Genomic DNA, 14,142 nt, shown 5'->3' on the forward strand with positions numbered 1-14,142 from the left:
AAAACTCTATTCAATCTCAGTCCTGTGATTGCTCTAAATATCGAAATTCAACCAATCGAAAGCTTCAATCTAAACTTACTATTAAGTAAAATCTAATTTAGAGCTTCGCCTCGTTCATTCAAACCCTTTTATATTTATGGGTTTATTAGACTTGCATCTGAGGGACTACTCTCTAAATTCGTTTCGTATTTTTCATATTTTCTTTTTTCCATTCCTCAGTGAGATGCTAACACGAGCGATATCGACAGATAAACCTGAATACGGCAACGATGTAGCGATGAACCCTTGTTTATTTTCGTTACATCGCAAATAAACACTAAAAAAAGCAGTCTTAAATTAATTATTTAGGCGTTATCTTAATTATGTTAAGTCAAGGGTTTAAACATTTTAACAGCTCGATATCAATTCATTGAGTTAGTGAACACTGCTGGTGGGCTTATCATGAACGCCAGGGTCTTATGAGATCACTGTTGCAATTATTCGTCTTTTAGTAACGCGTTTGTATTTAATACATTTCAAATAATGCGTGGTATTATTAATGTTATATAACAACAAGAATAATAAACTGTAATATTGTTAAAGGTATGGTCATTATTAAGCTACCTGTAATGGCCAATGGTCTTTTTCTATTCATTATCTCTAATGCTTCTTTTGTTCTCAGGCAAAAGCAGCCTGGGTTCGTGTGCCAGTACTGGTGGTGCGTCCAGCCGGTCCCACCCCCAGCCTTTAACCACGGTAAATACAATTAGCTAATGGCATCTCAGTGCGGTTGTAATAGGATTGATTTTGCAACAAATAATTTGATGAGCTGTCTGTATAAGTGGCATTAAAACTTGTGCGTGGTAGTTTTGGCGTAGAAGTGGTTACAATATCAGTAATCCTTTAACCACGGTATAAACAGTTTGTAATAATACAAGTGACCATAGTGTTCTGACTTGATTTTGAAGTAAGAGTGTTTTCGTGACAATAAGTGACATAAAACTTAAGACTTGTGTAGTTCGCCGTAGAAGTTAATATGAGTGGGATCATCATGACGTTTGTGCGCTTTATCCAGGGTGCCGTAGCATCCACGTCTTCCACACCGCCGGCGTCGGCCTCAGCCGCATCCATGCCTGACAACGCGTCCGCTGATGCGAAGCTCAAGGGTAAGGTTACATTCTAAACTACTAGTCATCGTGTAGTACACATTAGATTACTGCAATGTGTACAATTTAAACTTATAAATCGCTGTTTTTATCTCTGTTGTATCAGTTTTGAGATCTATCAAATTAGAATACAAACAATATTCTTAATATCACTGTTAATATTGACTTGTTTGTTAATCAAACTAATTATTATTAATCAAGTCAAAATGCATCTACACACAGTAATAATGCGTAAGCAAGGTTACTGCTCTATTTGTGTTAAGTAGATTGTACTCGTAAATGTGTTAAATCGAGGCAAAACCAATTATTACCAATGAGGGCCAGTGTAATCTATTAATCAGTCATAGGTCAGTTTTTTTCGTATGCTTCTGTTTTGGATGTAACGCTATTGATATGGTCAATATCAATAATATCTCGACAGTCTGCTTTAGGTACTAAAATGTACCTATCTTTATAACTAAAGTAAAAATATGATACAGTGAAGGAAATGGTAATAATACCAAAGTAACATTCCTGCTACGGGACTATTCCCACCTCTCGTTCCCACCACTGCAACTCCTGTGTAGCCAGGATCTACAGCTTGACCGCCACAAAAACCCAACCAATGAAGGTCAAGTTTGTCCCGGGGGAAAGTTAAACTGTCATTGGACCCGCAACGAAATTAATCAGAAGAATATAGGAGGAGTTCGAAATTAAACAACATTCGAAATTAAACATTCCTGCTAGGTGATATTGATTCCGAAGATTGTTAACCGTCTTCATATTCTATAGCTGCATCTTCAGCAGAAGAATGCGCCGGCGGCGGTGCGGGCAGCGTCGGCGCGAGCGGCGCCGGCGCCGGTGCGGGGTCGGGCTCCGGCGGGGGCAGCGCCGCGCCCGCCGAGGAGTCCTCCTCTGAGGAGGGCGAGGTGGGGAGGCTCCAAGCCCTCTTAGAGGCCCGCGGGCTCCCACCGCACCTGCTCGGCGCGTTAGGCCCGCGTATGCAGCATCTGCTGCACAGAACAGTCACCGCTAACTCAGGTGAGTTGTTGCGATAGTAGACTTCTTTGTCTGGCCCATTTCTATTTTATTTGGGGTTGGCCCTCCTTATTTTGCGTCTCCAGGCGGCTCGGTCCTGGGTCCTCTGTTGACTTGAACCTCTTTGAGGTCCTTATTTACTATGGATATCTTTGTGATTCGGGATCTTCCTCGTCTTCGAGGTTTGTTTTAATTTGTTGCGATAGTAACGCATCTTATTATCGTGCTGTGTGATTGCCAAAAGCCGTAGTCGCTAGCGCCAACTGAATCTGGCAGACTGGTTATTAGGAAATAATGTGTAGGCCAAGTCGATTTAGACATGATTTCAGCGTTCTGGGTAATGATGATATTTTCGGTGTTTCCGAAGTTGCCAAGGAGAATAATCTGAAGAATTATGAATGAAATAAAAATTATATTACTTACCGTTCATAAACCTATCAGTTCCCAAAAATGTGAAATAGCTTCTTATACATTAATGTTGTCCGATATTTTTTGCTGTGACTCAGGTATATCGAGACGCTACTAGGGCGTTCTGAGGTGCATACAGCATTTCTTTTATTGGTGCACCGGCGTCAAAAACTGACCAGATTAGCATTGACTTGCTACGTCCCAGGGCTACACAGCTATAGATACATAGTTTATGTTAACGTCCCCACAGCGGCATCCAAAGCGGCCCAGGTGCTGGCCGGCCTGCAAGCCAAAGCTACTCAGCTGAATAGTTTTTGTAAACGTTCCTTATTATTCCAGCGGCGTCCAAGGCGGCCCAGCTGCTGGCCGGCCTGCAAGCCTGGCTACTCAGCTAAATAGATTTTGTAAACGTTCCTTATTATTCCAACGGCATCCAAAGCGGCCCAGCTGCTAGCCAGTCTCAAGCCAAGGCTACTCAGCTAAATAGTTTTTCTAAACGTTCCTTTTCACTCCCGCAGCGGCATCCAAAGCGGCCCAGCTGCTAGCCAGTCTCAAGCCAAGGCTACTCAGCTGAATAGTTTTTGTAAACGTTCCTTATTATTCCAGCGGCGTCCAAAGCGGCCCAGCTGTTAGCCAGTCTCAAGCCAAGGTTACTCAGCTGAATAGTTTTTGTAAACGTTCCTTATTATTCCAGCGGCATCCAAGGCGGCCCAGCTGTTAGCCGGCCTTCAAGCCACCGGCGACGAGGGCCAGCAACTGCAGGCTGTGATCGAGATGTGCCAGCTGCTGGTGATGGGCAACGAGGACACGCTGGCCGGCTTCCCTGTACGCCAGGTCGTGCCCGCGCTCGTCAACCTGCTTGCTGCTGAGCACAACTTCGATATGGTGAGTGTATGAAAGCATAAAATATTTTAATGGAACCGTATGCAATAGGCTAGTTTCCTAAAAAAAATTTTTTAGTCCGTCAATTCTAGTATAAAAAACTATTGCACACGTATATTTTTAACTGTCAATCAAACAAATAATTACAAGGTTATAGTGCGTTGAAGTTCCGCGCGACGTCACAAAGTGCTGCACTTTTACGCACTCATTGACGTCACGGGCCTTTTCTTTAGAACTTTGGTACGCTTTATCTCTTTACATTTTCATTCGTTTTAAAAAGTAAAAAATACGTGTCGAGTAGTTTTGGATGAGCTAACTGACGGACTAATTAAAACTCTTGCTTTTTTACTCAGGAAACATCCCTATTGTGATAGATGCTCTGTTGCACTAAAAATGAACTGTGAAAGTTGAAAATAAAAAATGACTTCTTCTTTTTCCTTTCCCTAGCCTTCTTTCCACTTTATTTGGGGTCGGCTCTCCTTGTTCTAAGGCGCCAGGACAGTGTGTCCTGGGTTGTCGAAATATTCGTCTGGGCACGCTCTATGACTGTTCATTTTCCTAAAAATAAAGGTATAATTTCGTAGGCGACTGCACGCAGCAGCAGATGGTGTGTCGCCGTGTATCTAAAAAGATAGCACTGCGCAGATTATTAAATGTATTTAGCTCTAATGATGGAACGATTTGCTTAGTGGTACATAAAAAAATATTCTGCCACTAGACGAAGCTATAATAAAACTTCAGTTAAGTACTTCATTCGCGTCTAACCGCCATATAGCGTAACAAAGTATTTGCCAAGACGCGATAACGGAAACGCAGAGCACTATCTACCTTTTTCTAAGCTACCAATATCTACCCATGTCATTGTATGTCATGGTATAAAGGCATATCTATTCGGCATTCTAACACATTGCCATTCAACAGATGAACCACGCCTGCCGCGCGCTCACTTACATGCTAGAGGCATTGCCTCGCAGTAGCGGCGCCGTGGCGCTGGCGGTTCCGGCCTTCCTGGACAAGCTGCAGGCCATCACGTGCATGGACGTGGCTGAACAGAGCCTCACGGCCCTGGACATGTTGTCCCGCAGGCACTCCAAGGCTATTCTGCAAGCGGTGAGTACTTAGCCACATAACTGGTTCGGAGCAGATCATTCTTGCAGCAGCGGCGCTAGCTTTTCTAGATAACTGCACTCCGCAGAAACCAAGGTCCATTCTGCAGGCGGTGATTGCACCTAGCGAGATAAACGCGAGTCATTTTGACGCATTGTACCCCTAGCTTCCTGGCTTTTGGCTCTTTAAGACAAAGGTGACTGAGATCTGCCACTTCCCAGCACCAGCCGATACGTTGGCAAGTCAATGCATATTTAGGACATGGATCTTCATTCTAATAAAAAAAATGAAAAATTATCAATGCAAAGAACTAATTTATAACTACTGTGTGCTGAGAAACCTTGCCCCTTGCCAATTTTATGATTCTAGGTCAACGGGAACCTAGGTTTTGATTTACTGACAAGTGTCAAAATTTTACATCCACTATAGTCTATCCAATATAGCTTGATTAGAATGACAGATGTCATCAAAAGTAACGACATAACTTTGTAGTAGCGTTCAATGAGAGCTAAATATTAGCGGACAAGAAATAATTCACGTCTGACCTACAAACAATATTTTCGACGACAGTGCTTCCAATAAAAATGATAATTTCGTGTAAATGCAGCGTTAAATTACACCAATAAGTAGTAATTCGAAATTATAAAAATCAAGCTAGAGTATTAACGACGTCTCTACAAGGTTATCTCGAGTTACTAAAATGTTAGTGTTGGGACATATCGACAAATGTCATATTAAATTAAAACTATTTTTTTAACATATTTAACAAAAAAAATTTCTAACTAATATTTTAACATATTTAAGTCAAGTTATACGTTTTTCTAAATGTTCACTATTAAAAACCAAAAAACATTTCATTCTTAAACAATCAAACATCGGAAATCAATCACCGGTAATTTTTTGGGTATTCATAGCACCGTTGCTCTAGAAGAGATGCCCACCGCCCTCTAGCGAGAGGAAAAAACCACTGAAGAACACTGATGATAATGACTACGACTTAGGTTGTACACCCTTGACATGATTTTTAAATTTTACTGTCTTTAAATTTAAATCATAATTGTCATTTTTATTAATAAAGATATGAAGAAAAATTGGGTGCATTTTTTTATATCATTTTTTCGAAAACTTATCGATACATCTATGTGAACCGTATAAAACATACCCATCACTAGTCACATTCGTTTGACAGCCGTCATTCTAATCAAGCTATATTGGATAGACTATAATCTTACTTCTCAAAACCATTACTGTAATATCCGGCACATAAAGCGCTGCCAATTTCACATTAGGATTAATTTGTAAACAATTTAATACATTCATATTTGAAAAGATCATTTGTTTAAATGTAATGCCAGTCAAGTTTTTAACGATGTGGCAATCAGTTTTTTTCAGAGCACTTAAAATTAATAAAAACAATATATGAAACATCTTAAATCATGAAACATTTAAAATTATAAGATTTGCAAAGTGACAGCTTTTTTACGGCTCGTATATACATATTATACATAATTTTGTTTAAAATATGGTTCTTTATTATAATTTATAAATATCTGTCTTCAATAAAAATACCACTACATAAACTTCCTTCCCACAGCGCGGTGTGTCAGCCTGTCTGACCTACCTGGACTTCTTCTCGATCAACGCACAGCGCGCTGCGCTGTCCATCACAGCGAACTGCTGCCAGAATCTCACTCCAGACGAGTTCCATCTGGTTAGGGACTCGCTGCAACTGCTAGCCAACAGGTAAGTTTGAAAACTTGTAAACTGTAAAATCGCGCGGCCTCCTTTGTAGCAGGCCGATTTGTGTTAGGGTCGGCGAGGCTAGTCACGTCATTGTGACGTACTGTTATCTATTTTACCATTATCATGTAATGCTGAGCCTAATCTTTGTGTTTATTTCTTACTCTCTTTTTAAACCTACTAAAAAAATTGAGCCTCCATTATCTTCTACCCTAATTTACATTCCACGCCTGAACCTAAAAGGATAATATATTATATTGTCAATTTTTTATTGTTATCACCATTGTGTGTTTTATATGGGGAATATGAATTGTAATGGAAATCATTTCTTACAGATTAACCCAACAAGATAAGAAATCAGTGGAATGCGTCTGCCTCGCATTCTCGCGACTCGTAGACAGCTTCCAACATGACCCGGCTCGCCTACAAGAGATCGCGACCCCAGAGCTGCTCACTAATCTTCAGCAACTGGTAAGTTATAATAAAAAACTTCCCCGCCTCCTAACCAACCAAACTATCGGCCGCCTAAAAGTCTGTAAACTGCGGGGTGTCTTACTGATAAGGCCATCCTAGACTGCATCCCACTTAACATCAGGTGCGATTGTGGTCAAATACCTGCCTTGTTATGCATAAAAAAAAAAAAAAAAAAAAATTCGAGATTTCAAATATGTTTCTATTTGGGTTAACCAAGTCATTTATTTGTATGACTCATAATCGTAACCAGTGTGATATAGAGGCCAAACAAAAATAAAGCTCGCAAAGAAACCCACTCATTTAAATTGTAGATAAAAGGTTATCAATCATATGTTATGAGGGCAACTTTTTATCACGTTTTCCCAGACATAAAAACAAATAGACGTGTTGACACCACCAATCAATGAGAGTTTTCGCGAATGAAAAATCCGCCAGATGGCAATACGTAGACGCGAGGTCCAAATTCTGCATGATTGGTTTATTTTTGACATGACATTGACAGATATGTCAAAATCCACCAATCACGCAGCAGTCAGACCCCACATCCACGTCCCGCCATCTAGCGGATCTTTCATTCGCGAAAACCCTCATTGACGTACTTTTTAAAACTGTCAAAACGAAACTCTCCCATAGAATTTGTATAGAAGACCCACACTGAACTGTCCCGCCAAACTCAATGACAGGGGGGCGCTACCATCGTTCAACTATAAGGTTTCCAACATGGTAAAAATCGGAACTAGCGATTCGGTATTGACGGTGGCGCCCCACTGTCAATGTCATACACAGGACAGTTCAGTATTTTGGAACTATATGGCACTACAAGCAAGTGACATCACTATTTTGTTAACTCAATTAAACTACTTTTTTCAATTACAATGCGACCAAAAATCGTAATTAGCAGGTAATTTTAAATTTATTAAGTTATAAAACATGAAAGAAATGTCTTTTTTAGAAAATATGTGATTTCGAATTATTGGGGAATGGTGTCAAATTGTCTATTGTTTTGCAGCTGGTCGTGCAGCCGCCACTGATATCGGGCGCTACCTTCATCACTGTGCTGCGGCTGCTTTGGGTGATGTGTGCCGCGTGCCCGCAGCTGGCGCTCGCGCTGCACCAGCGCTCCATCGCCGACACGCTGCTGTGCCTGCTCACCGGCACCGGCTCCTCCATGCACCAGGAGGTATGTGAATGGGGACCGTGCAACTGAAAGGGCCTACGCTAAAACTTGCATGGGCGGCTTGCGGTCTGTCTAGTATAAAGCCAAGACTCCAAGCTACCCATCCTTATCACTCGTGCGTAGTTATATTGCTGTCGCGCTCGCACACTCACTGCGGCCGCACGTCGCACAGTCGCAACAGCAATATAATTACGCGCGAGCGATAAGGATGGGTAGCTTGGGGTCTTTGGACGAAATTCTACGTGCTCGGCGACCGGACTTTAGTAATCGTACATTGCACTTACTTTTACGCTTACGTTTGCGTCCCACTTTTTGGGCGCGCGTTAGTTTATACTTACTCAAGAAAAGATTTGCCACGATAACTTGTTAGTATTTCACTACAATATAAACTTTACACATTGGAGATCTTTTCTTCTCGACGTGCTCTTCAACTCTACTACGATAAACGACAAACCATACATCTACATTGGTTATGATTAAATAATAAATAAACAAATGTCAGTGATCGTTTCCTAATGTTATCTTATTTTGTTCCCTCAGCAAGTGGAGCTGCTGCCGCGCCTGCCTCAGGAGCTGTACGAGATCACGTGCCTGATCGGCGAGCTGATGCCGCGGCTGCCGACGGACGGCATCTTCGCCGTGGACGCGCACCTCGACCGGCCTTGGGCCGCGCCCGCCGACCGCTCGGCGCACTGGCAGTGGCGGGACGATAGAGGTACGCCCGGTTCTGTTAGGAGGACTCATTCTAACAATCATTTTGAGGTAGCAAAATATTGTTCCTATATTAATTGGTAACTACAACCCGGTCAAGTTAACTGCGCATATGGCGGCCGTGACGTCACATTGACGCTCTGATACGAACGTAGCGAACGCGGGAGGTGCGAGGGAGAGTCGCATTCCAGCGAGGTGCGCAGTAAACTTGGCCAGGTTGTGTAAATAAAATTTGAAATGGAGTTTTGATTGGACTATTGTACGATAAATTGAGAATAATTAAGTAATTTGACAATTTATTCTGGTTTTTAATTTTAAACAGTGCATTAACATTTGCAGCGAAAATGTCAAGAACATGTGACGTGAAAAATACGGCTACAGCACCACTAAAGCTACGCTTGTATTTTTCTGTCAAAACGCTGTGCAAATTAAAAACTGGAGTTTAGTTAGCGAATGCAAATTAAAACCGTTATGAACCTACAGGCGTGTGGCGTTCTTACTCGTGGGCAGAGAGCCGCGCGTTGGAGGCGGGCGCGGCGGCGGGCGAGGAGGAGGTGTGCCTCACCACGCTCGGCCGCTCCTACACCGTCGACCTCACCGCCATGCAGCAGCTCAACGACCACACCGGCACCGCGCGGCCCGTGCAGCGCGCGCCGCCGCCCGCCCGCGCCGACCAGCCGGCGCCGCACGCGCCCGCTCACGGTACGTACTGCTAGCCTACGGAACGTATACGCCCGCTCATAGTACGTATGCGCCCGCTCACGGTACGTACTGCTAGCCTACGGAACGTATACGCCCGCTCATAGTACGTATGCGCCCGCTCACGGTACGTACGCGCCCGCTCATGGAACGTGTACCACGCCGGGCCGCTCCCACACCGTGACGTCACCGCCATGCAGCAGCTCAACGACCACACCGGCACCGCGCGGCCCGTGCAGCGCGCGCCGCCGCCCGCCCGCGCCGACCAGCCGGCGCCGCACGCGCCCGCTCACGGTACGTAAAGCTCGCTCATAGTACGTATACGCCCGCTCGTAGTACGTATGCGCCCGCTCACGGTACGTACTGCTAGCCTATGGAACGTGTACCACGCCGTGACCTCACCGCCATGCAGCAGCTCAACGACCACACCGGCACCGCGCGGCGCGTTATTTTATTTTTATTTTCTTAGTACGTATACGCCCGCTCATAGTACGTATACGTCCGCTCATAGAACGTACGCATCCGTCCTTGATGCGCCCTTAATCGTGCCCACGCTGGCATTATCAAACATGACGTGTTCAACATCAATATGGTCAAAGAAATTCTCTATCATCTCGATTGCTAGCTACATTTTATGCTCGTGGCCTATAACAATCAACAATGTTTGGAGTTCACCACAGTACAATCATAAATCACTCTTCTAGCCATCCAGATTTTTAGTGTCATAATTATCTAATATAATCAACTTTTTAATCACATCTCGAAGGCCTAGACATTTAACGCTTTTGTTCCCTTCACAGATCCTCGCATCGCCATGGTCCGCAGCAACCCGCTCCTCGCCCGGGCCCTCCTAGCCGTTCTCCACGAGGTGTACTGGAGTTCCGCTGGGCCCGCGGTGCGCTCTCAAGCGCTGAAAGCGATCCTGCGCTGCGTGTACTACGCCGACGCGCCGCTGCTGCGGCAAGTGCTCAAGATGCAGGTACGGGACGATGAGACCCCGCGGACCGAAGGATCCGAGTTCTTGAAGGTTCACATTCGAATATTAATGACAGAGTTAATAATGTTGATTTGAGTTGGATGTACTTGTAGGTAGTTGATGTTTTTAAGGGACAACTGTTCGGTTGGCAATACTTATCTTAATAAAAATTAGTCTACGACTCTCGGGAGACGTTGATTTTGCGTTGTAAAGAATCGAATACGTATTGCCAAGTATGAGTACCTAGAAGCGTATGAAATAAATATTTTATATGTAGTCATAGTCATTGTTGTTTGGTGTAATGACGCGCAGTGAAAATAACAAATTGAATGCGCGGCCATTATTGTGATTTGTTTCGTAGTTTGTCTCAGATAATCAATATGATATTAATGCCAATTTATTTCATAGATGCAATACCGCTGCAGGATAGTAAGTCTACACCGAACAGCACATTCCACATCTTTCCTCTAAAACTCACATTTCCCCAGGTGATATCGTCGCACATCGCGGGCATGATGGCGTCCAGCGACCTGCGCATAGTGGTGGGGTCTCTGCAACTGGCTGAGATACTGATGCAGCGTCTGCCGGAAGAAATGGCGGTGCAATTCCGCCGCGAGGGCGTGCTGCACCAAGTAGCCCAGCTCGCTGCACACTCGCACACGCCGAGGCAGACTGAGCACAAGGTGAGAATTGAGGTCTATAGCTCACTCATGTTTTCTTCTTCGTCGTTACACTCTTAACAGAGTGGTCGTGGTCGTCACACCAGGTCTGGTGGCAAGTCTCACAATCCGTCGCCATTCCTCCCGCACTGCAGCCTTTCTTGTGCACTCGTGGAGTGGACCATTGAGTGCGGTTTGGATCTGGTTTACACTCAAGTTTTAGGTGTCAGTAAACGGGACTATTCCCACCGCTGCAACTCCTGTGTAGCCGGGATCTACAACGTGACCGCCAATAAAAACCCAACCAGTGAAGGTTAAGTTTGTCTTGGGAAAGTTAGTGTTATTTGGACCCACAATGAAATTAATCAGAAGTACTTAGGAGGAGTTCGAAGTTAGATGACCGTAGACAATATTTCACATCGAACTGCTGACTTGAGAAGTAGATTGTTTGAGCTTGATCTCCGTCATCTCTGGACTACTGACTGAAACCACTCCTCAATACATACATTTTACGAGTTTTGACAATTATCATCCGGAGCACATGCTATCACGCTAAAGAGGAAATGTCAAAAATTATTCTGTATAAAGCCCGGTCTGTGAGCACGTAGAATTTTGTCCAATGACTCTAAGCTACCCATCCTTATCGCTCGCGTGTAATTATATTGCTGCGACTGTGCGACGAAAGCAACATAATAATTACGCGCGAGCGATAAGGATGGGTAGCTTGGGGTCATTGGACAAAATTCTACGTGCTCGCAGACCAGACTATAGTAAAATACATGACATGTGATTTTGGAATGCTCATTGTTTTGTTATATTCACAGTCCACAAGCAACACGAGCGTCCGATCCAGCGGCGGTTCCTCCCCGCCGGCCTCGACCTCCGCTACGTCCCTCGATCACAACTTGTCTCTGGCATTCTCCGCTTCGAGTTCATTCGTCGCGGCTACTTTGCGTAAGTCTTTACTTCCATTAGCATTACAAATTGAATGGTAATGTGATTTATATTGGTATTAAAATGGTTGTTATTTATGTTATACAGCACCCAGCATCGACTCTCCAGAACCTGGACCGGCTTCGGCCTCTTCACATCAACAAGCCTCGACCACAGTGCACAGGTTTGTCTAAAAGCATTTTAACATCGGCACTGATTTATATTTTTAATCAACGAAGCAAAGTTTGTTGTACTAAGGTCAGATAGCGTATATTCGTATAAACATACTTTATTATTTTCATCATCAACAGCCCTTTAGGCGGTTATCACACTGCGCCGCGCTCCGCCGTTTGCCGTCCGCGGAGCGCGTGATTTTCATATAAAAAAATCACGCGCGCGGACGCGTTGTCAGTGTGAAGTGCCGCGCGTGTTTTCTATACAAACTGAGGTACTTGCATACAATGAAAAAATCTGTCGCCCCGCGCTCCGCGACGGAGCGCGGCGCAGTGTGATAACAGCCTTACAGTCCACTGCTGGACTCCTCTGAACTGCAGCCTCCTCCACTTTAGTGGAGGGTTTTGCCATAATCTCCACGCTTGGCAGGCCATCTGCCATCTCCATCGTTATTGTTATTTTGTAAAGGCATGAATAGAAACTGCTATTACAAAGCGCTAAACCGATCTTCAAATGTTAACTTATTGTTCGTGTATCAGGTCCGGCAGTCCCCTGCAACTAGCCGAGATGTTGAAACGCAAGCGCGCCGTGAAGCGATCCGGCGGCGCCGGCGCACGCCACGCCCGCCGCCGTGATGACGCAGCGCACGCTGCGCACCCGGCCCACGCGGCCCATGCTGCGCCCGCGCCGCACGCTCACCAGCCCGCTACGCACGGTAAGTTAGTCTAATGCGTTCACATAAGGATCACGTTACTTTGGCGACATGTTTTCTGGAACTGCTTCTTAAATAAATTCACACAATAAATATGTTCAATACACACACCACTACAGTTTAAATTACAAGTATCCTAGTTAAAATGGTCAAATATGTCTTCACCGGTTATGGTGTAGTAAGTTCTGTAAAGGTATCAATATTTTTACGTTGATTTCATAATATGTTGGTTATGTCCGAAAATTTGCTATGGAAAGAGATTGTCTGAGTTGGAAGCTGCAAGTGAAAGTTTAGATATTTTATTCAGAGATACGAAGACACATCGACGCTATTATTTTTTCCTGTAAACGCTGTTAAAAGTGTATCACTTTTAGCAACGAGTATAGGTATAAGTTGCCTGCAAAGTCTTTCGCCTACAGTTTACATCAGGGGTTTCTGTCAGGCAGTTCCTTCGCCACAAATGACTGAAAATTCGAGATACATGCCTCGCCAGCTTCTCTGTGCTAATAGTACAATTTATGTGGTAATAGTTATACTGCAGTTTAATTTATTAATTCTCACCTCCAACAGCTTCCAACGTCCCTGGCGCGGCCCGCTCCGGCAGCCGGGCGGGCACGGCATCCAAGACGTCTTCTTTCTTGTCGTCGCTGAACCCGTCGCGCTGGGGCCGCGCGCCGCATGCTCATAAGGACTCGCTGCTGGCCTCGCCGCACTCCTCCGCTACGCTCAGCGTGCAGAACAAGTGAGTACTTTGAAATATTTTTATATTATGGTGACTGTTGGGAACCGATAGGTGGACCAACCTTCTTTTATACTTGTCTAAGTTTTTTTATACCTTATGTTTTTAGTATTTGTATTATTGTATTTTGATAACTGTCAGGGCATATTTTTGGGCCAAACAAAGCTCCTTAATTTTGACCAAGGCTTTGTTTTTTGCGCTGACCCGCCCTAGAAGCTGTCCTTTACATACTTCGAGGGCTGATCCGCCCTAGCTGCTGTCCTTTACAATGACTATAGTCTAGCTAGAATGTAACGTTTGGTTACAAGTAAATGCTCTAGTCAATGCTCAAATTTAGTGCAATATAGTGTTTGGGTGGGGCATATAGCTTGAGTTCAAGTAAGAAGCAATGTGGGCAGGTCACCCCTTAATGTTCTGACGAGTTAGTATACTAAATGCGGGAAGTGTCGTAATGAAGGTAACGTAGAACCGGTCGTTGTGGAAATCCTTGAAGGTCTTTGTCCAGCAATGACCCGCCCACCTCTGCGGGTGCACCCGCCGCACGTGTGCGTGCACCACACGAGTTTTATACTCAGTGCAAAAGACTCGT

At 44.3% G+C, this 14,142-nt stretch overlaps 1 protein-coding gene across 11 annotated transcripts in view; it reads left to right on the forward strand.

Moving 5' to 3' along the window:
* ctrip (E3 ubiquitin-protein ligase ctrip) overlaps positions 1–14,142 on the forward strand; it is a 54,071-nt gene that overhangs the window by 22,767 nt on the left and 17,162 nt on the right. For 9 of the 11 annotated variants that reach the window (XM_028308703.1, XM_028308711.1, XM_028308705.1 and 6 more), the window contains 16 exons: positions 662–735; positions 1,055–1,145; positions 1,917–2,165; positions 3,265–3,455; positions 4,374–4,562; positions 6,154–6,302; positions 6,635–6,770; positions 7,783–7,953; positions 8,491–8,665; positions 9,145–9,363; positions 10,161–10,339; positions 10,825–11,019; positions 11,820–11,949; positions 12,037–12,112; positions 12,642–12,817; positions 13,385–13,556. In XM_028308703.1, coding sequence (XP_028164504.1) covers positions 662–735; positions 1,055–1,145; positions 1,917–2,165; positions 3,265–3,455; positions 4,374–4,562; positions 6,154–6,302; positions 6,635–6,770; positions 7,783–7,953; positions 8,491–8,665; positions 9,145–9,363; positions 10,161–10,339; positions 10,825–11,019; positions 11,820–11,949; positions 12,037–12,112; positions 12,642–12,817; positions 13,385–13,556 — 2,572 coding nt within the window. The remainder of the gene's footprint in view (positions 1–661; positions 736–1,054; positions 1,146–1,916; positions 2,166–3,264; positions 3,456–4,373; positions 4,563–6,153; positions 6,303–6,634; positions 6,771–7,782; positions 7,954–8,490; positions 8,666–9,144; positions 9,364–10,160; positions 10,340–10,824; positions 11,020–11,819; positions 11,950–12,036; positions 12,113–12,641; positions 12,818–13,384; positions 13,557–14,142) is intronic. The other 2 variants (XM_028308706.1, XM_028308714.1) reach the window with 2 other exon arrangements.

This window comes from Ostrinia furnacalis, unplaced genomic scaffold, assembly GCF_004193835.3.
Source record: "Ostrinia furnacalis isolate ACB-3 unplaced genomic scaffold, ASM419383v2 OfSCF2491, whole genome shotgun sequence".
Taxonomy (NCBI): domain Eukaryota; kingdom Metazoa; phylum Arthropoda; class Insecta; order Lepidoptera; family Crambidae; genus Ostrinia; species Ostrinia furnacalis.